The sequence below is a fragment of the Ixodes scapularis genome, unplaced genomic scaffold, assembly GCF_016920785.2.
Source record: "Ixodes scapularis isolate PalLabHiFi unplaced genomic scaffold, ASM1692078v2 PGA_scaffold0__279_contigs__length_252992795, whole genome shotgun sequence".
In the NCBI taxonomy this organism is placed as follows: domain Eukaryota; kingdom Metazoa; phylum Arthropoda; class Arachnida; order Ixodida; family Ixodidae; genus Ixodes; species Ixodes scapularis.
The window spans coordinates 148,265,670-148,287,575 of record NW_024609835.1 but is presented as its reverse complement, the minus strand read 5'-3'; the positions used below and the strand labels follow the sequence as shown (position 1 = coordinate 148,287,575).

Genomic DNA, 21,906 nt, shown 5'->3' with positions numbered 1-21,906 from the left:
TGACGCCATGCGATTGTTTCTGGCAATCACAATCTACCTTACTCATCTGTCTCCACGTCCTTAGTTCTCTACAATTTTTCCTTTTTCCCTGCACGCTAGCAGTACGGGCAGATAGCGTTCCTATCGCCCCCAGTGGCAGCGCCTGCACTGCCAACGGAGGGGTGTTAATGAACGATGTTAGTTTTGCGGCACGTTTTCCGGAAGCTTTATGTTTGCCAATCCAAAAAAAAAAAAAAAGCAGTAGGGTACGTTGTTGGGCTACTTGGGTTCATCTTAGTAAAGCATAAAATAGCGCAAAAAAGACAAAAACAAGAAGTATACAGGACAGGCACTAACTTTCATCTTGTTTTATTCAGGAAACGGAAACATATATATACACACGACAGGTAAAGTAGCACCACGCAAAAGTTGACGTGTTTTTAATTAATCAACTTCTGTTCATAAGGCGGGCTGATAGCGTAGCGGGCTTCAACGAGTGGACGCGCCCCGAAAATGCACCAGGCGTTCCAGAAAACTTGACTGATTTTGAACTAGCAATGTTGTACCACCTGGTACCCGGTAACTCCTTTATTTGTTTTTGTCGTTAAAAACAAACTGCGTTCCAGGAGTTTCCAGGACGACCGCGAGGTGATTGTCGAGGTGGAACGCTTCCTCACAAGCCAAAAGTATAACTATACAACCAGAATGCTCTCATGTTCTATCATCGGGTATCTTTTTACTCCTTTTCTACTGACGCAAATAATACACAGCTGGCCTACCAGAATAGACTCCTTAGCCCTACTATATTTTCTTTTGATAGACGTCTACTGCGTCCACATCCTGCACCTTTCTGTGCCCAAGTGGGTGGAAAACGGCACCGAGGACTCTGTGGTGCTTGACTGCGTCTACAGCGTGGCCCAGGACGACCAGCAACTCGTGGTCAAGTGGTTCCTCAACGACGACCCACAGCCCATCTACCAGTGGATTCCCGAACTAGAAAAGCGACACGTGTCCCAGAGGCTCAGAGGGAGACTGAACCTGGACTTTTCGCTGTCTAGCGGCAACAGCTTCACCAAGTTCCGAGCCCTGAACCTGGTGCGCCCCACAACGGAGCTTGGTGGGCGCTACTCATGCCACGTAAACTCACTCGCAAGTCAGGATGCCGAGTCCAAGCTCATGACGGTTTATGGTGAGTCTGTGTGCCACCTGAAGCAATAGGTTTTTTGAATTCACTAGCTGAAAGTTATTTTTTTTATCATGTCTGGATACCTTCGAGATATTATAGAAACGATTGACTTCCGCTTACAAAACCTGTTATGAAGCACAAGAAGCGTAAATGAGAAGTAAAAACACCCTCCGTAATTTGGAAACAGACAGGTACAACCTGAAATGCAAGTCAACAAGTCATACCTTCGTGTTGCTTTTCTCAATTTTACCTTCAAGGGTATTGACTTCTGAAACTTCAACTGTACTTTAGAACACATTGTGAGTTCAGCGCATTCAAGCATACCTCAAAGCATAATTTGACTTTACCATGGTACATTTTTACTTGGTACATCAGGGGAAGGAATATATCATACGCATACTGCTAAAGCGTTAAATAGTGAGGAGGCAAATCTGCCACTAAAACATTGAAATGCAAAACCTGACGAGTCGAAACGTGGAAGTATGTGAATTTATCTGCAAATTTTAAATATTCTACGCCCCCAAATTCCGTGTCTTGAAAATCTAAGAAGTTACGACGGACACCTCGTGAAGTTTAAGTATTATATTTAGGTTGAACTGGCTAGAAAAGGACACCATAGTTGAGATAGGTGCTACGTTTAAAAATAACAATTTAACATGGGTTATTATCTGAATAATTGTAGTTATACAGCATGATATGAATCTATGGTTACTATGGCTGCTGTGTGTTCGCTCTATGTGGTCCTCCTAAGAAACGAAGGCAAGTTATCTCTTGAACCTCGCTCTGCTCACCCGAAGAATAAAATGGAACAATCTGCGTTGACATATTGGCTGCTGTTCGTTCCAACAGCTAGAGCTTACAAGCGAATCCTTACCAACGTAGTCATAAGGGTGGAACACTTAAGTTTGGCATGAGTTATGACTGGTCAAGCAGCCTATATAAAAATTTAAACCTTGAATTGTGTTCATCATTAAAACGTTTGTCTTTGCAAGCTGAACATTGGGGCTTCTTCGTGACAAAATATGCTTTTAAAAAGAAACGTTTCACTGCTCGTGATCTGCTTCGTTTAAGGCATAAAAACTAGAGAAGTCGATTGAAAGAACGTTTGGCTGATAGAGTTCAAGAAATATGCTTTGGGATGAGGCGCCACCTCGTGTCCCTCGTGCTGTGAATGAAGCTTCTCGGGCTGTCAGCTCGCACACCTAGCTTTGGCGGTGCTCTACCTCACTAGTGTGAATTTTAAGGATGCGTGGTTATCTGCAGTAACAGGGCAAGCTGGATTAAATGGGAAGCGAAATCACGAGTGCACACTACTAACCATGGCAATTTTGACCACGGCCTTTTAGCAAATTCTGTGCTTTATTTTGCACTCTAATAACAGGTATTACCTTAAATATCAAATATGTTAATTTACTAATGTAGTAAATTGGGCGAGTTATAAGCGTTATACATCATGAAATCAGCTCAAACGACACAAACAAAGTAAAGAAAAAAAACACGTGTTTGACTCTTCACTTCGTTCTCGTCATATGAATTGTTTCATCATGTATATGTTCCTTTAGTTTGTTTGAACCATCAACAGCTTCGTTTTCGTTGTCCCCGTGTGTCTCCGAGCTCTGTCATTTCACCTTTCTTTTTCAGACACCGATAGAGTCCGAAAGATCTAAAGAAAACCATATTGTTTTGTAATTTGAATGGTACAACTTGAGCAAAGAGCTCCGGTAGGGAGAGAAAAAACTCCTGTACTATGTCTCGTGGCTTTTTTTTTTCGAGAAAGGCAACTGAGTCTAAGGTTATAGGTAGGGTTCCGTGTTATCGCGTTTATATTTTTTCAAATTGGGACGTGTTTTTTCGTGTTTATTAAGTTTTAAGAGCTTCAGTATAATTTAGACTCAATTTTAGTTATCGACCAAAACATTGGCGTTTATCGGGACTGATAATGAAGAAACCAGGACACGCCCGTGTAGGATCCCCCACCTCCAGAAAATATAGGGGTAACTCGAACTCTTGTAAAACGTCCCGGTATCGGGGAGGACACTAGACAAGGACTATAAGTTTCGAAGTAAGAAGCAGCTTTGCGAGCAGTTCAGTGAGGGCTGAGTTTCGGAGCGAAAAAAATAAGAAGTAGATAACTTTTATTTTACGAAATGAATGATGTTCTTTTTTTTTTTTCTTTTTAAACGTTTTAGTTTTTTTCTCTTTCTTTTCTTTTCCTCGTTTTTTTTTGTGAAACCGCTTCGAGGCTTCATTTTCGAGGTTTATCAATATTTATCGAAAAAACGCAATCCTAGTCTTATAAATGAGCGCAGATTCTAGACATCTGCGCATTGAGTGGCGAAGGGAAGGCTAGGTTCGACCTGAGATAGTTGTCAGAAGTAATGTCGTGTTTCCCGTGCAAGCAAGTCGTGCTGAGGGATTATATATAGATATCGTTTTGAGTGTGGTGTACTTCTGTGTTTTGTTTATTTTTCATGCGAGCCTTCTTGAATATCCGCATGACCCTGGTCGACAACGGCGACTTCTGGCACACAGCCCCGCCGAAGAGGTTCGACTTCTCGTACGAGCGCCTCTCGCCGACCGTGACGGAGTTGTCGTGCGAGGTGGACGGCGTGTTCCCGCTGCCCACCCTCTTCCTCTACCAGAGCAGTGGTCGTGATCTGGCTGCCAGGGCTCTCGGGACTTCGCCCAGCGTGGCCCAGGCCGAAGGAGCTTACAAGATTCGTCTCACGCACGCCGTTGACAGCCGCACTCTCGAGGCTGGACTGGAACACATTTTCGAATGCGTGCTCTCTATCCCGGAGACGAACTTCAAGCGACAGCGGAGACTAGAGTTTGAACCCGGTAAGGCACGTTAACAGGTGTTAAGATAAGTCGCCATATATGCACACGTAATTTTATATTTAGGCACTGAATAGAGGGTTTTGGTAACACAGACAGTGGGACAGCTCCGACATCTATATCGACTGCCCAGAATGATGGGAAAAAAGGGGAATCGAAAAGGCTGTTAGTGAAAGACGGATATTGATAAATACAATGCGAAGAAACTTGAATAGGCCAGTTTTCATCAAAATTCCGTCGAAGTTTGCTATGAGGACAGGCCGCAACTAGATGCCCCACTGTCGGTAAGGGGTGGAGGGGGGGTTCAGCTCACGGGTTCGCAGTGCTTCCATTAGGTGCCGCCACTTGGGGTGCGGAATTTCGGGGCTGAGTTTTGATGGTGGTGACGGTATTAATAAGCATTTTTCGACAAAACAACAATGAAAGATGATGTCAATTGAGGAAATTGCAGCACATAAAGAACCGTGAGCAGTTGATTAAGTTCACGGATAGAGTCACGTTTATTGAAAAAACACTTTCAGTACAATGGCGCGTGACCTTTTAATGTGGGCAGGGTCTGAAATTCCGTTTGCGCTTCTTGGTTGGTGGACTTAAAGTGGTGGTGGGGAGATTGGCGTCTCTTTTCCCCTTGTCGAAGTACGCACCGCGGCACTGTCGCGAACAAAGCGCCAGCATAGCGTTACGAAGTCTGAAGACCAGAAGCGTATTGTAGAGTTTTGGTAATACTTTGTTCTTACCAAGCCCAAAACAACGTCTCGGCCAGCGGAGTGGTACATGAGAGAAAACTGTAGTACAGATTTTTTTTTCACCTGATGAAGTAATATCAAGGAGTAGATATAACATCTATTCGGGCTTAAAAGTGACCTCTGAATGAGGTGACTTGAAAAGGGATGTGTAAACTTATACTTAATTGTAATTGGTGGCGGTATATACTATACTACCGAAATCAACGCCTAATAATAGTCATGGCTCTGTTTACATCTAATAATCCTCAAATATTAAAATGTCCAGGGGCATCTTATTATCCCAGGCGTTAGGTCTCTACATTTAGATTGTTCAATGAAAAACATGAAGGGACTGATATAGATCATGTTGTGTAATTTCGTATGTGTTTTCCTTCTTCGGGGGTTCGAGCATCTTTACGGCAGGGCGCGTTATCCCTCCAGGGGTCGATGAGCCCCCAATGGAGGCACGGACGTGAACATTGTAACATTCCACCTGTTTATAGAGCTACGTATATAACTTCTTTGTCTACAAAGCTGCTTTGTATTATTTTAGCTGCTCTTGACAGCGTCGTTCGAAATGTGTTCTGTTTTATGTACCCCCCTTATGACGTTGTTGATGGCACGTTTCTTCCCGTGTTGTCGATCTTTCGGGGTTGTACCGGGAATCGGCTATTGTGGACACGAGAGGTATGTTAAGGATCTGTACGGTGCGTTTGCGGGGGTTGATGATTGGGATGTTTACAGAGTCGGCGGCGGAGGGCCGTTTTGTTTTGGGTAGCGCCAACTAAACTCGTTCTTTGAGTTTGCTTCTCGGGATATGTGTAGCCGTACCACGGGGACGAGAATGCGCGTTAGATGGAGAGAGTGAAAGAGAGGGAAAGAGATGAGGGTAGCTATGTTGGGAGCGGAAGAGTTGAGGAGGGGGAGACGACTAAGATACTCGAGAGGAGACGCATCCAGAGCGATACAGAAGGAGTTGAGATAAAAGTCCCATCGAGAGCGATGCGGAAAAATCGAGTGGATGAAGTGCAGAGTTGTCACTTAGAGAGTCAAACGGCAGACGCCATCGAGTTTTGAGAACTAGCGAACTTTTATGTTGTAACGTTTGTGTATAATACCTGTATATTAAACCAACCCTAAAAGTCTACGATCCCGACATCACTAAAACCCAAGAGAAGAGACCCTTGATTGGCAATTGGCGAGAACGGCGTCAGCACAGACCCCAAAGACAACGAGCGACTTAACGTCACGAGACCAAGACAAGACAAATATAAAACGTTACAGGTCTCAATAAACTACGTGTGTTCAGATTCTTTCGTGCGACGTTGGTGTTTTACATTGCATACCTCTATTACCCTACAACATCAAATACTATATTTATAATTTCATTACAGTCGTATCCTGCTAGGGCTCGTACGTGTGATAAAGATGAACTAACGTCCAATTTAATGTCTTTTTAGGTTCTTGTGTAGAAGTAATAAATATTTTTATTAATATTTATATCACGTTACACGATGACGTTTATAACCGTGTGTAATAAAAAGAACGAGATAAAAGTGTGTTCAAAAAAGACTAAGAAGCTTTGATGTTCTTCGATTTTAGAACCTCCGTTTGTAAAAGAAAGCATATTTATTATATATATATTTTTTAAACTTGTTCGTGGCTTTTCTCTAATCCTACACGATTACACACTTCGAAATACTCACGTATTTGAGTCAATGGTAATGTCACGTTGCCCTGTTTTAAACGATTTTTAAAGTGTGGCGACTATCTCTTTATCTACCCAATATAGTATCTATTTAGCGTTTGTACTTAGTTAAATCCACTTGCTTTATGGTATCATAAACACGAGGCTACGAACAAAATTACCGTTAGTTACTGCCTTCATGGCGGTCGTGTGTCACTACTCCGTTATGCACGTTAAAGACCCCAGGCTAGCGGTTGTACTGCATTGGCTAAATTTCTCAACTACAGCTGGGAGACAAGTCGTCCGTTGAGGCAGAATAAGATCCGATTGTATAAACATACGCACAACCTTTATTTTTTTTACTACCTTCATGAATCAAGTGTACGCGCGATGAAGGTATAACGTACAGAGGCATTTTTTCGCTTTCTTTTAAGAGGTACAAAGCGCGACACTTTTAGCGCGAACAAGTGATCGCCAGTTTTCTGTATTTTTCTCTTAGAACCGAAAGGTTGTCATCAAAGAAATCATTGTTATAGAAAGAGCTTATTGAGGGCTCTAGTATAAGGGGTAAAATTGTGTGCCCACTAATACTCTTTCCCAATAAAATGCGAAAAGTCGCCTATGCCGTGTTCGCGCTAACAGTGACGCTATGTGCACATGATGTACTTAGAAATGAATATTTAGTTGGATGGCAATTTAAAACTTAAATACGCTTCTAAATCATATCATTCACTGGATGTGTCGCAAGAGGAAACCCCGATTCTCATAGTGAAAATGACTTAGTGTGGCCTATTATATTACTCTTATTGGTTACTCCTTATATTATTCTTATTGGTTACTCCTAAGGTATTTAAATGGAAGTGGATAAAATTGGGGCATTTGTGTTTCCTTTTTATAATTTGGAACAATATAATGTTTCAAGCAAACAAAATAAATACGTGCTGTCAAATCTAAACCCACTTGAAATTATCAAACACGCTTTTAATACGTCACTCCTAGAAATATTTCACCCACGAGCAGTGCTGTACTGCATTCGACAGAAAACATCGAGTTCCCGTTATGAAGGAATTTAATCTCGAACCAAAAAATCAGTTGTAAACCGAGAACTTGAGAAGCGCAGTGAGAAAACTTCTTGCTTTGTAATTAGTTCTTCAACATTTTTATTGGCTGATGACGCAATCGGATTGGCTGTGAAGCGAAAATAAGATGTTCGGAGCTAGCCACTCCCAGCGTCTCTTAGATTGTAGGTGACTTTAGACATTTTGAAGACGTATATTTAATGCAATAACTCACTGCCTCGTACACAGGTATCTCAGAAGCAGATGCAAAGGGCAGTGTCTTTTTTATATTAAGTTTTAACTATAAGTTTGTTTATTTTTGAAACATCAATACACTTTTTTTTAAAATTAGATCGGAAGTATTCTGTATTCCGGAAGTACTCACTTCAAATTTAACAGATTTTATTGCTGAATTGTTAAGTTGTTACCGTGTGTTTTTTTTTTCTTTAGAGAGCTTTCAAAGACATTAACAAACTAAAAATAATCCGCACATAGCATCTTGTCAGACTTCTTTCAGTTTCAATAACTTCTAAAGTATCATGAAGCAATGTGTCATATTCTTTTAACTCCTGTTACCAGCAGTTTGACCCAGTAATCTCTTTGATAGAAGCTTTTCTACGTACATGATTTGGTTTTATAGTCACCGTAGAGACACGTGACTTTGGAACGTATACATATCTTAGTGTTTATATCTCCAAGTATTTTATTAATAATAAAAAAAAGAAACAGCGCGCCTCCACAAAAGTGCGGCTCAAACATTGCCCGTGTAATAAGTTATACAATTTTACAATATTCACTAACAAAATCTTTTAGTTGAAAAATTCTTCATACTAACTTCCCGCGTTTTCAGTCGAGGGTACCATAGAGTTATTATAACGTACGCTAGAGGTTCAACTGGCGCTAGTGTCAACGCGACTTCCGTGACGAAAATGGAAGCAGACAGCGGCCAGCCTACTTTTGCGGTGCTTTAGTGCATTCCTTTGGGAAAACGCTCGAGCGTTTTGTCGCTTCGCCGGAAAATAACACGGAACACTTTGGTTATTTCGGTCATACCAAATAGTATGTGCCTTAATTAACATTGTAAAAGTGTAATTGTTTTAGTGAGCGCGTTTTTCTTCATCAGTGAGTGATGATTAACTTCGCTACATTTCAGTCCCAAACGTGTGTTCCGCAGCAGGTGTGTAAAAACAAGCGACGATTCAAAACAAAATTACAATCGAAAGGAATATAGAGTGTGTTCAAGGCTCGCCAGCCTTCCGGTGACGCTTATAAATTGATAATATGCCAGATCTGTCACTATATGAAAATTACCCCGTCGTGCATGAGCAGATGAAAACGTTCAAGACGTAAATAATAAAGCACGTGAGCTACGGAAGATGTCTCTTCGTATTGTTTTCTCTGCCGGGCAGCTTTTATGGGGAACTTGTTCTCAAAGATTTCGATCGTGCTGGTGATATTTTGAACGTAGAAGTTCGCTCAGAGCATAAAGAATAAAGCGGTACTTACTTATTTAAGATCGGAATACATTACGTGGCCTTCAATTTATTTTGATCGTACATGCGCGGGCAGTTACTGGTCCAATGTTACTGCGTAGTTCTTACCGTCTCCCTTAATTTCCAGACGTCCTTCGTTCGTCCCTCATGCTGAAAAGCGCCGACGTAGTGTTCGCGCTAAGAGTGTCCGACAGTGCACATAAATACACGTACGAAGCCGTTTTAGCACTGTTTCTAATGCGATGAATTTGAAATAAGAACGCCGTAACTGACCAATAATTTCGTCGGGCTGACTGAGAAATGTTCCAAGCTACCTAGTACGTAGGAATTATTCGGAATATTCGCACTCATGATCGAGCGCCGGGAGAAAATGCACTGACTTTTCCCATAGAAATGCATTACCGGAAGTCAATTTTCGACTGATTTCTGTCTGCTTCAATTTGCGACAGCACACTAGCGCCACTGGAACCTCTAGCGCACATTATAATAACTCTATGGAGGGTACCATACTGACAGTACGAGGATGTCTTGCCGACTAATGGACTGCGTAATGCAGCGTAATGGTGACACCCTTACTTGATCTTCAAATAACGGACGCTACTAAAAAATAAATTGTTGTACTGTCTTCACCTGCGAATAACCCTTCGAGCGTTACCGATTACAAACAGTTTTGGCCGGAATAGGGTCCAGAAAATTCCCCTTAACTCCAGTATAGCTGTATATTAGATACTGCCTAATTTTAAACCGGTCTACGATCTCGCTGTATTGAGTTGCTAAAAGGCGGCGAGTGGTGAATAAATTTTGCCTGGGAGAACTGTATTCTTCACCAATAACTGGTTTGTTTACTATGTTTATTAACAGGTGTTATAGGACCTAGAAGTTGATGTTGAGGTAGGGTGAACTAGGGTTTATCAGGGTCAAGCGTGTAGCGGTCATTATTTAGGTGATTATTCAGTGACTTAATATGCTTCAATTAAAGCCGATTCCACGAGCACAATATTGATACAGAGGTCAGTTTTGCCGCTGAGGTTCTGTATTTTCTTTTTGATGGGTATCTGATGGCGCGAAAAATAATGATACTCCATCTTCATATTTACTAGGGAATCATTCGCGGGCTATTTATAGATACGTCGACCAGCCTTATCTGTTGACTCGGGATCCGAGAACGTGCATAGCTAATCAATATTTTATCTGAGTAATGAAATCCTGCCGATTAACGATATACCTACGATGTAGTTCTCATGAAATATGCTATCTTTGTTGTTTTTGTGTTGCACGTGGAGCGTCATTCTCGATACCCTAATGCAGGCTAGATGTTGGGTATGAACGTAGTATAATAACGATGCTTGTGATTATATAAGATGAAGTGTTCATGAATGTATTTATTTAAATTTGGTCACTGAAGAAGATATAATGTCAGTATTGCGCATTGTAAACATTAGTCGCAACTGCGATGCATATTGTATACATATACGCCCAGTCTTATATGTTTTAGATATTCTTAGCCCATACCTAGCATACAACTGTAGTCTGTTTAGAAAAGCTCATATTCCCCATAAAAATGCAGATAGCAAAGGTGGTAGTAATTCATAAGAAAGACGATGGATTGATATAAACAATTATAGACCTGTTTCTCTCCTTTCTGTTTTTTAATTCTTCTAGAGGCCCGGAAAAGTAATGTATCGCCGTATATTACATTTAGAGATAAACATAGCATAATAACAAAGTCCCGACTCAGATTTAGGAAAAAACGTTCCACGGAACTAGCTGTGATGGAAGAAAAAGAGTTCATATTGCGCCATTTTGAAGACAGAAATATGGTACTGGGCATATTCATAGATTTTACTAAAGCGTTCGATTAAATTAACAACTATTTGCTCCCTCAAAAACTTGAAATCTACGCCACGAGAGGACACAAAACACTTTTATGAAGTTATATTTAAATCACGGCCATCAATATGTTAATTTTCGCGGTCACCTCACATATATAAAACTATTAAAATCAGGAGCAGCCCAAGAAAGCATATTGACACTGTTATTTTTTTAGTATTTATACTAACGACATCGTTAACGTCGCGCTCAAGTTAAATTTATTATTTTTGTTGACGACACCAGTATCTTTTTTTCGGGACAGAATTGCAATGATATATCATCTATAGCAAATGACACTATAAGACGCCTAGAAACTTGGGCAAGTTAAAACGATCTGCCAATAACTAAGAACAAAAGGAAAGTTACTCTTTTTAGCCCCAAGAATAAAAATTCTGACCTTCCATATGTTATTATTCTAGACACCTCAAATATCGAATTGATCAGCACGTTTAAGACTTTGGAAGTTACATTTCCAAAACGGATATCATGGAGTGAACACGTGGACTTTACTGTTTCTGAACTCGCTTCTACCAACATGTACGTCGCTGTATTTTCCAATCTAGTGTAAAAGAGCTCTTTTATAACTAGTTATTTTTAATCTCTTTTGAATTATTGCTACTTGGTCTGGGGAACAACTAAAAGAAAATAATCTACAAAGAATATTTTTATTAAAGAAAAGTTATAATTATGGATCATGAGTAACATGTCCTATGATTTTCATACTGATCAACTTTTTTAATAACTAGAGGTATTAAGAATATGTGAAAATTATGGTTATAGCTGGACTTACTATAAAATGCAAACAGGAGCAACACGAGACAGAATTTTTTTATCACTAGCATCAATAAGACTAAAAGTTCGAGCGTGCTCCACCCGTCACCCATACCTCTAAGTAGCAGAAACTTCGTGTTCAGAGTATAACATTCAAATGATTAAACAGACCCTGCCAACTTTATTAAACAGATGTATTCAGATAAACAGACATGATTTTTTTGGTTTGCTGTATTTGTATTTTCAGTGCCTCTTCTTCTTTTACCTTATCTTGCTTGTCGGATGTCGCTATGTGTTCTATGTTTGTTTTGTGAGTTATTTATGGGATAGATATGTTTTCTATGTGCTTATACTTTTTTTTCATTTTGTCAGCATTTGCTGTGTACCACACACAAGGCTCTGTGCTGTTTGTGGACACATAAAATAAAGACTATTATTATTATTGTTATAATGATCACGTAGCACTTGTGAACTTTGGGATTATTTTATTTCAAAATAAGCAGTCATAATGTTGTTTTCTGTTTTGTACATGTATAAATGTATTACATAATTACTGCTCTTTAACGTGCATTACCACTCTTAGAATGTTTCATATATATTCCGTTATTAGAAATCTTTGCAACTAGTGTGTCTGTAAGGGGGTTGAGGACGCGTCAAGCTACTTGAACAGCTTTTTTCCTCAGCTCTCACGATAGTTATATTGTAAATAAAACTTATAATTTTTTTGGTTTAATTTCCTGGTTGCTCGCGAGAAACCAGTTACATTTAATTCAAAACAATGGACGGTTATATGTTTGTTGTTTAATGAAAAGTAAACCCGCATATTTCGTTCATTATGTTGATGAGATTAATCCATAAACTACAACTGGTGTTAGAACTCGTCTTATTCAATGTTAGAGATTATTTTTCCCGACAACGCATTTTTAAGAGGCGTTTGTTTTGTCCCGATTTCTAAATTTCACAGGGGTGCATGTTATAAGTGAAGGATTCTTTCACTGAATCCCAGTTTCTCGCACCCAATAAGCCAAAAGGAAGAAAACAATGAAACGAAATATACCTTTGATGTTAGCGCTTGCATTCACAGCCATCTCTGTTCGGGAAGGTGCATTCCGGAAATACCTGAATAATTCGCCAAAGGAGCCGCGCTCGTTTTCTTAGGCGACAGAGCAGCGAGTTGTGTGTCTCTTTAGTAATGAATGAATGAATAAACTTTATTGCAGGTATGGGTTTTAGTACACCCAGTTGGAGCCCCTAGTCCGGGGCCCCATACGTGGCGGCCACCGACTCGGCACGGTCCACCAGCCATTGCTGGCCGGTGGCCGTGTCATCGGTCAGCCGCTCCTCCCAGGAGGTGGGGGAGGGGTTGGGAAGAGGCGAGACAGAGGGAATGGCTTGGCATTGCCAGACCATATGGAGAAGGGTAGGACGATCGCCGCATTGCGGGCACTCAGGCGGACCGCGGGAGGGGTACACGTATGAGTAGAAAAGGGGCGTCGGGAAGGTGTTGGTTTGGAGCTGACGCCATAGGACGCCCTGTCTGCGAGTAAGGGAAGGCTGAGGAGGAGGATAATGTTGTCGAGCAAGGCGTAGCTCAGCTAGGTGAGTTGAGTATGAAAAAGGGGCTGGTCGGATGGTAGCAGAGTCTTCCCCAGGTGCCCGGTTTGAGAGTTCTCGGGCGAGCGCATGTGCGCACTCATTACCAGGGATGTCTGCGTGCCCAGGCACCCAGACTAACCGGAAAGTGTGGGAGGTGGAGGATAGGAAAGAGTCGAGTAGGGACGCAGTGAAGGGATGTAGGGTGTTGTAAAGGAAGTGGCGACAGGCCGTCTGGGAGTCGGTCAGAATGTGAGTTGGCGTGGAAGAGGAAAGAGTGGAGGTGGAAAGGATCGCCCTGGCAACCGCACGCTCCTCCAGGAGCGACACGTCGGTGAGACCACGTTCCGTGGCAGCGTGGACCAGCCTGAGATCACTGCTCACGACGACTGTGATCCCCCCACGTGCATCCTGCGGACTGGCGTCCGTAAAGAGGGCACGAACGGTATCGCAGCCTTCACTATACGCGCGTCGGAGGTAGCGCGAGCGATGGTCACGCCGAGCCGAGTGACGGGTAGGATGCATATGGCGGGGAATAGGAGCCACAATGAGTTTGGCGCGAGCAGCGGGGGAGAGACCCGCAGCGCTAAAGGAAGCAGGACAGGGTGGGAAACCAAGGGTGGCAAGGAGACTCTGCCCTTGAGCCGTCGAGCGCAAGCGCATCAACTGGGCAGCCTCATGCGCTTCTATAAGTTCCTCCAGGGTGTTGGTCACACCAAGCCGTTCTAGGCAAACGGTGGCTGTGCGAACGGGGAGACCGAGCGCCAGTTTCTGCGCCTTCCGTAGTAGGGTAGACATACGTTTGTGTTCGGTCTGGGTGAGGTTGTGGTACGGTAGGTGGTAGAGTAGACGTGTATGAATCAAGGCCTGGACAAGGCGCAAGGCATCTGCCTCTTTAAGGCCATCTCGGCGGTTAGAGACGCGGCGTAGCATGTGCATGATTTGGTTGCACTGGGTAGTGAGTTGGTGAAGGGTTTGTGTTGCCTTAGCGTTGGACTGCAACGTGAAGCCAAGCACCCGTATGGCCGATTTACGCGGGACGGGTTTGTCATCTAGTGTGATGGTGAAGGGAAGATCGGTTTGTCCGCGAGCGTGTTTTGTCACGACTAGTAACTCCGACTTAGTGGGGGAACATGTGAGGCCCCCACGCCGGGCATATTGCTCGATGGTAGTAGCGGCTTGTTGTAGCTGAGTCTCTATTTGTCCGAGGGAGCCTCTCGTTACCCAGACAGTAATGTCATCTGCATAAATTGCATGTCTGACATCTGAGATTTCATCCAGAAGGGGAGGGAGACCACGCATAGCAAGGTTAAACAGGAGGGGAGAGAGTACAGAGCCTTGCGGAGTACCTCGGTTTGCCACCGGAGTGGAGGGGGAGCGAAGGTGACCAAGAACGAGGCTGGCAGACCTGTCGCGGAGGAAATTGCGGATGTAATTGTACACCTTCGCTCCGCAGCCAGTGGCTGCCAACTGTTCAAGGACCAGGTCGTGGGACAGGTTGTCGAAGGCTCCTTTAAGATCTGCGGCAAGGACAGCGCGATATTGAGCAGTGCTTGGAGCGTCTAGAACTTCGTGTTTGAGGCGGAGCAGTACATCCTGAGTAGAAATACCACTACGGTATCCATAGAGGGTGTGGGGAAGGGCGGAGGTGTCGGCAAAAAATTTGTGTAGGCGAAGCTGAAGGACCTTCTCGAGCAGTTTGCCCAGACATGAAGTAAGGGAAATCGGGCGCAGGTTCTCCAAGGAGAGGGGTTTGCCAGGCTTAGGAATCAGAACGACTGTGGCTTCCTTCCATTCCTTGGGAAGGGTGCCTGACTCCCACACCTCATTCAAGTACGTAGTAAGTTGAGTGGTGTCGGAATCAGAGAGGTTGTACAGGAGAGAGTAGCGAATCTTGTCAGGACCAGGGGATGTGTTGCGGCGAATGTCGGTGAGTGCAGCGCGAATCTCAATGTCCGTGATGGGCGCGTTAAGATAAGGAAGATTGTTGGGGGGACCCGTGTAGTCCGCATAGCGTGGGGTGTCAGGAGGGGGAAGGTAACGCTGTCGTAGCTGTGTGAGGCATTCGGAGTCTGTTAGGTTAGTGGCCTGGAGAAGTTTGTATATGCCCTTGGCCCTGTCCGATTTGGCTTGGCCTGGTTGTATTAGATGACGGAGTAGGGACCATGTTCGTGCAGTACCGAGCGTACCATTGAGCGTGTCGCAGAGCGTATTCCAGTTTTGACCAGTGAGGTTGGCAGCATAGGTAGCAGCATCTACAGTGAGTTGTGCAATGCGTAGTTTGAGCTTCCGGTTGTTTCGTTGACGTCGCCACCGCTTGGTTAGACGCGGCGCGCTTCCCATAGGTGAAGAAGGTGGGAGTCTATATCCGGCGCATCGGGAGTGGTGGTAAGGGTGCGCGTGTGTCGGTCTAGCCGGGTTTGCAGTGTCTGCACCCAATCCGTGTGTGTGTCGGGCAAGGTAGAAGAGGAAGATGCGCGGAAGGCAGGCCAGTCCGTGATGCGGATTTTGCGTGCCTCACCCGCGAAGTCTTTGGTGTTGATATGGGTGACAAGAATGGAATGGTCACTGCCGAGCTGCTCTTCAAGGTTGTGCCAGGTGCAGGGTTTTGTGCCTCGGTACAGGGTGAGGTCAGGACACGTGTCCCGTGCAACGCTGGTGCCAAGACGTGTAGGTGTCGATGGATCAGTAAGTAGAGTGAGATTGTGCTGTTGGATCAAAGTGTGTAGCTTGCGTTCCTTAGGTGTGTCGCGAGGGTAGCCCCAAGTGGGATGAGGAGCGTTGAAGTCGCCTGCAATGAATGTTGCGCAATCCTTGCGCCGTGCGGCTTCAAACAGTGTATCAAACCGTGCGTAGCGGTCTTGGGGGCGGCTATAGACATTGAGTAGGCGGAGAGGTTAGGTGTTGCGCTTGCGTGGGGAGGCGGGAAGGAGTTCAAGTAGGACATGAGGAACGGCCTGGTTGTCTAAAGTAAAGTCTACCACGGTGTGAACACGTTTGACTAGGGTGGCCACAAGGTGGTCCTGTTTGGGATCGTTATGTGCCACATGTGTCACATATCCAGGAAGATTAGGAAGGGTGCGAGGTTCTTGTAGAAAGATGATGTCAGGTGGGGGAGCGTGCGATTGAAGATACTGTATGAGGCTGCCGCGCTTTTTTCGGAGGCTACGGCAATTCCACTGCCACACAGTGAGTTCTGAAGAGGAATGTGGCGCGGCAGTTGCCATTTACAATGATCTAATAAGGGGAAGGGCCATTTGAAGAATTGTGAGTATGCTGCGGGCCCATTCTGCGTCAATAGATTCCAAAAGCTTGCAGATTATATTTGCTGCTGTTTGAAGCTTCGGAATCCACCCCTTGCTTGGAGCTGTGTCAGTTGAAACAGACGGAGTCTTACGCTTCGGTGTTCTTCGCTTTCTTGGATCGGCGGGTGTGTTTCCTGACGTTGTCGGATTTTCGAGTTGGATTAGGTCAGGTGAAATAGGCCCTTCCTTAGTCGGAGGGGCCTCTATTTTGTTACTTTTTGGAACCTTAGTTAGTGCAGCGTATGTAGGCCTCTCTGGCACCTGGTTCTCTGTTATGGTAGCCAAAGTGTCCTGCGCAGTTGAAGAAGGCCCTTCGCTTTTTCTAGGCAGCTCCGGCCATCCGGATTCATGAAGTGCAGTTCTGGCAGTGCGGAAATCGACTCCGTGTTGTCTGGAGTAATTTTTTGCCTTTTTTTCCTGCCGCCATTTTGAACAGGATGGTGATGTAGCCGAGTGAGAGTCGCCGCAGTTAATGCACTTTTCTTGAGCAGAGCAGGAGTCTCTGTCCTCATGCGTGCCGCTGCAGCGTTTGCACACTGGGCTGCGCTTGCAGGTTGTCTCTCGATGTCCATAGCGGCAACACTTGCGGCATTGAAGTGGATTCTCTTGGAATTGTGAAACTGCATGCCGGACATGACCGAGGTAAACGTAGCTTGGCAACGTCGATCCACAGAAGGAGATCTTGATCGCTGAGCTTTTGCCTAGTCGTCGAAGACGAGCAACTCTGTTTTCAGGGGACCTTAGGTTGCTGGCGATTTCTTCGTTAGTCAGCGTGGTGTCTACGTCCCTGATTACACCTGTGGCGCAATGTCTGGGGAGAGGCTCATACGCTCTGACTTTGATTCCACAGAGCATCGTGCATCGTAGCAGCCCACGGGTCGTCTGTCCGTTCCTTACGTCAACGGCAATGAGATTCAGGCGGTTGTTGAACCTGATTTCCGAGATACATTCAGGGAACATCTTCTCTAGAGCAAGGGACAGTTTTAGGCTACTAAGTGACGTAATCACGTGGCCCTCCTCTAATGGCGTGAATACGACAGTAAGCCCTTCAGGCACTACTGCAGCACTGCAGACTGTCTCAGCACTTAGGCTCGAATTAAGGCTAGTCTTTTTCCGCTTTTTTCTTGTCTTGGCATCTTTCCATTCTGGTTCGTCAAAGTCAGAAAGCTCTATGTCACTGGTTGGTACAATGACTCGACGCGAAGAGGTTGTGGCACATTGCTGACCTGGAGTGATGTCCTCAGCGGTATTCATCGGCGAGTCCTTGTCTTCTGATTCAGCGGTTGAGCTGCCACAGACGGAGGAAGACAGACTATACTGATCGGTGGAGACGTGATGGCTCGAGTGTTGAGAGGGTGGCCCGGAAGACATAGCCAGGTCGATTACCGTGCACCGGGAAAATGACCGGCGCGGGAGACCACACCGTGGACAGGAGCAGTCAACTTACGAAGGTTATCTGGAGTTCCAACTATTCAGACCGACTGATAAGAGTAAAAATGTAAATTCAAGGGAGCGAGCTTGAAAAACGCAACCGTCTTCGAAACACTTCTTCTTCGTCCTCCTCTTTAGTAATGAGTCGAAGAGGAGGAAAATTGTTAGTTTATTTCCGCTAATCCCCGGTTGACGTCTCTTCCTCTCTCAATTGCAAGTTTTTCCATCCTCACACTGGTGGCAACCAAAACTCGGGAGGCAGTTCGACAGGGATGTCGCAATGTAATACAGATGATCATGAACATCGTAATTGGTAATCCTGAAATAAGTGTACAGAGTTTTTTTTAATTATCTTTTTATTAAACGAATCGGTCTGGGTCCAGCTGACAGTGGTTGAGTGCCTTTCATTCCATTCGATCGCATTTTCGTTTGTAACAAATAGCCAATAGCCTATTATCGATATGGTGATAAGGTATTCGTTCTGAAGTTGGTGCCCTCCCAGTAGTGTTTTCTGCGTAGAATACCTGAACGATGATTACTTGCATGGTGAAGTTTCCACGTTTGCGCTGGGGGATCATATATGTCGTGTGTAGCGAACCTCATTCAATTAAAAATGAGCGTCAAAAGGAAGCTGGTGGCGCATACATTTTGGCGCCCACCCTGTGGCGCCTTTATTAGTAATGAGTCAGAATGAAGGAAGGTTGAATCATAATCTATATATGGATTTGCGCCTTCGAGAGAGAAGGGGGTAGCTAAAAGAAGAGAAACGTTCGTCGGCAATTCGGAAGTTAAACTGGTTTTCTACTACCTGTATACGACAGTGTAACATATGAATTAAAAATGAGGATAATGAGTGTAATGAGTGACAAAATCTCACCGCACTAAAGCAAAATACACTACGTCTTGCCAAACGTTCATTTCCCACCCAAATGTAGCGCTAGAGCTCCAGACAAGATGCCAAAGTTTCAGCACTACCTCTTATTGATAAGTCATGTGATTTTCCTAAAATTTCAAGGCTAAAATGACGGCCATCGGAACTCACGAATGCATGGAAGAAACAGCAACGGAACAGAAAGAAACAGGCAAAATGAAAATGTGTTTTAGAGTGCAGCTCTTAGGCGCCCGTTTCCGGCTTGAGCGGCGTCGGTGTCGCCGTCGGCGTAACCGCGAGGTCAGGTGACCCCCCAAGGTCACGTGACTTGGGGGGGTCACGTGACAAGAAATAAACAGGAAGAAATAAACGTTTAATGTGGCGAACTTGTGCCAAAAATAAAAGGGTACAAAAGATAATAAAAGAGAGTCGCGATCGTCGAAGTCGGCGTAGCAGCAGGGTCGAACGCTGGGGCGAAACTGACTGCAAATCGCCACGCGGAGCCCCTCATGTACACGGGTGGGCTTCTGGAATAATCGGCGTAGAAGGTTCGGCATGTAGCGCATTCTGACCTCGAAGAAGCCAACATGGTTCTCGAATTTACCAGAACATTACTGTACAAAGTCAACAAAAATGCGCCTCCGCGGCCAGGAATCGAACCCTCGCTTTCTGCGGGGAAAGCACGCGCGATAACCGTTAGACCACGAGCGCGCTGCGTTCTTGGTCAGCTGCGCTCGCGGCAATATGCCGTGTGTAGCGAACCTCATTCAATTAAAAATGAGCGTCAAAAGGAAGCTGGTGGCGCATACATTTTGGCGCCCACCCTGTGGCGCCTTTATTAGTAATGAGTCAGAAAGAAGGAAGGTTGAATAATAATTCATATATGGATTTGCGCCTTTGTGGGAGAAGGGGGTAGCTAAAAAAAGGGAAACGTTCGTCAGCAATTCGGAAGTTAAACTGGTTCTCTACTACCTGTATACGACAGTATAACATATGAATTAAAAATGAGGATAATGAGTGTAATGAGTGACAAAATCTCACCGGACTAAAGCAAAATACACTACATCTTGCCAAACGTTCATTTTCCACCCAAATTTAGCGCTAAAGCTCCAAACAAGATGCCAAAGTTTCAGCACTATCTCTTATCTTATTGACAAGTTATGTGATTTTCCTAAAATTTCAAGGCTAAAATGGCGGCCATCGGAACTCACGAATGCTTGGAAGAAACAGAAAGAAAGAGAAACGGAACAGAAAGAAACAGGCAAAATGAAAATGTGTTTTAGAGCGCAGCCCTTAGGCACCCGTTTCCGGCTTGAGCGGCGTCGGTGTTGCCGTCGGCGTCGCCGTCGCCGTCGGCGTAACTGCGAGGTCACGTGACCCCCAAGGTCACGTGACCTCGCAGTTAAGGGGTCACCCCAAGGTCGCGTGACCCACCAAGGTCACCCCAAGGTCGCGTGACCCCAGAAGTCACGTGACACCTAAGGTCACGTGACCCCAAGGTCACGTGACACCCCAAGGTCACGTGACACCCCAAGGTCACGTGACACCCCAATGACCCCCCCCGGAGGTCACGTGACCCCTGCCTCCCCCCCCGAAGTCACGTGAGCCTCCCCCGAGGTCAGGTGAACCCCCCGGAACATATTCAAGAATGAGGGGAGGAGGAGGAGAAGGAGGAGGAGGAGGAGGGGTCTACCCTCCCTTCAGTACCCTTCCTTCCTCCTCCTCAAGAGCTGTGCTCCAATTCGGCGTTACAGGGAGTTGTAAACGGCTTTCACTTTTTAGAGTGCAGCTCTTAGGGGCCCGTTCCCGGCTTGAGCGGCGTCGACGTCGGCGTAACCAAGGTCACCCCAAGGTCACGCGACCCCCCAAGGTCATCCCAAGGTCACGTGGCCCCCAAGGTCACCCCCCGAGGTCACGTGACCCCCCCAGGGTCACGTGACCCCCCCGCCGAGGTCACGTGACCTCCCCGATGACGTCATCGTCACTGATGACCTCACCGGCATCCGCATCGTTATCGTCATCATCACGGATGAAGTCATCAGTGACGTCACTGATGACGTCACCGACATCCGCATTGTCATCGTCATCATCGCTGATGTCGTCATCGGAGTTCGCATCGTCATCGTCACTGACGTCACTGATGACCTCACGGGCATCCGCATGTCATCGTCATCATCACTTATGACGTCATCAGTGACGTCACTGATGACGTCACCGGAATCCGCATCGTCATCGTCATCATCATGAATGACGTCATCAGTGACGTCACTGATGACATCATCGGCATCGTCACGTGACCCCCCCAGGTCACTTCAGCCCCCCAGTACCCTTCCCTCCTCCTCCTCAAGAGCTGCGCTCTAAATCGGTGTTACAGGGAGTTGTAAACGGCTTTCATTTTTAGAGCGCAGCTCTTAGGCGCCCGTTCCCGGCTTGAGCGGCGTCACCTTCGCCGTCGCCGTCGGCGTCGGCGTAACCGCGAGTAACCCTCGTAACCCTCGTGAGGGTTACGAGGGTTACTCTCACGAGGGTTACCCCCCCGAGGATTACGAGGGTTACTAACCCTCGTAACCCTCACGAGGGTTACGAGGGTTAGTTACCCTCAAAAGGGTTACCCTCACGAGGGTCACGAGAGTTATAAGAGTTACCCTCACGAGGGTTATGAGAGTTACCCTCACGAGGGTCACGAGAGTTACCCTCACGAGGGTTACTAGGTTTACCCTCACGAGAGTCGCGATGGTTACCCAGGTCACGTGACCCCCCTGCCAAGGTCATGTGACCCCCCCCGAGGTCACGTGACCCCCGTTGACGTCATCGCCCCTGATGACGTCATCAGTGGCGTCACGGATGACGTCACTGGCATCCGCATCGTCATCGTCATCATCACTGATGACGTCATTAGTGACCTCACCGGCATCCGCATCGTCACCGTCATCATCACTGATGACGTCACTGATGACGTCATCAGCATTGTCACGTGACCCCCAAGGTCACGTGACCCCCCGCCACCCGAGGTCACTTGACCCACCCCCTCCAGTGCCCTTCCCTCCTCCTCCTCAAGAGCTGCGCTCTAATTCTGCGTTACAGGGAGTTGTAAACG

At 45.5% G+C, this 21,906-nt stretch overlaps 1 protein-coding gene across 1 annotated transcript in view; it reads left to right on the top strand.

The window, feature by feature from the left end:
* Positions 1-21,906, top strand: part of LOC8029521 — a 130,215-nt gene that overhangs the window by 94,496 nt on the left and 13,813 nt on the right. The window contains exons 2-3 of the mRNA XM_040504782.2: positions 800-1,168; positions 3,698-4,006. Of these exons, the coding sequence (XP_040360716.1) occupies positions 800-1,168; positions 3,698-4,006 (678 nt within the window). The remainder of the gene's footprint in view (positions 1-799; positions 1,169-3,697; positions 4,007-21,906) is intronic.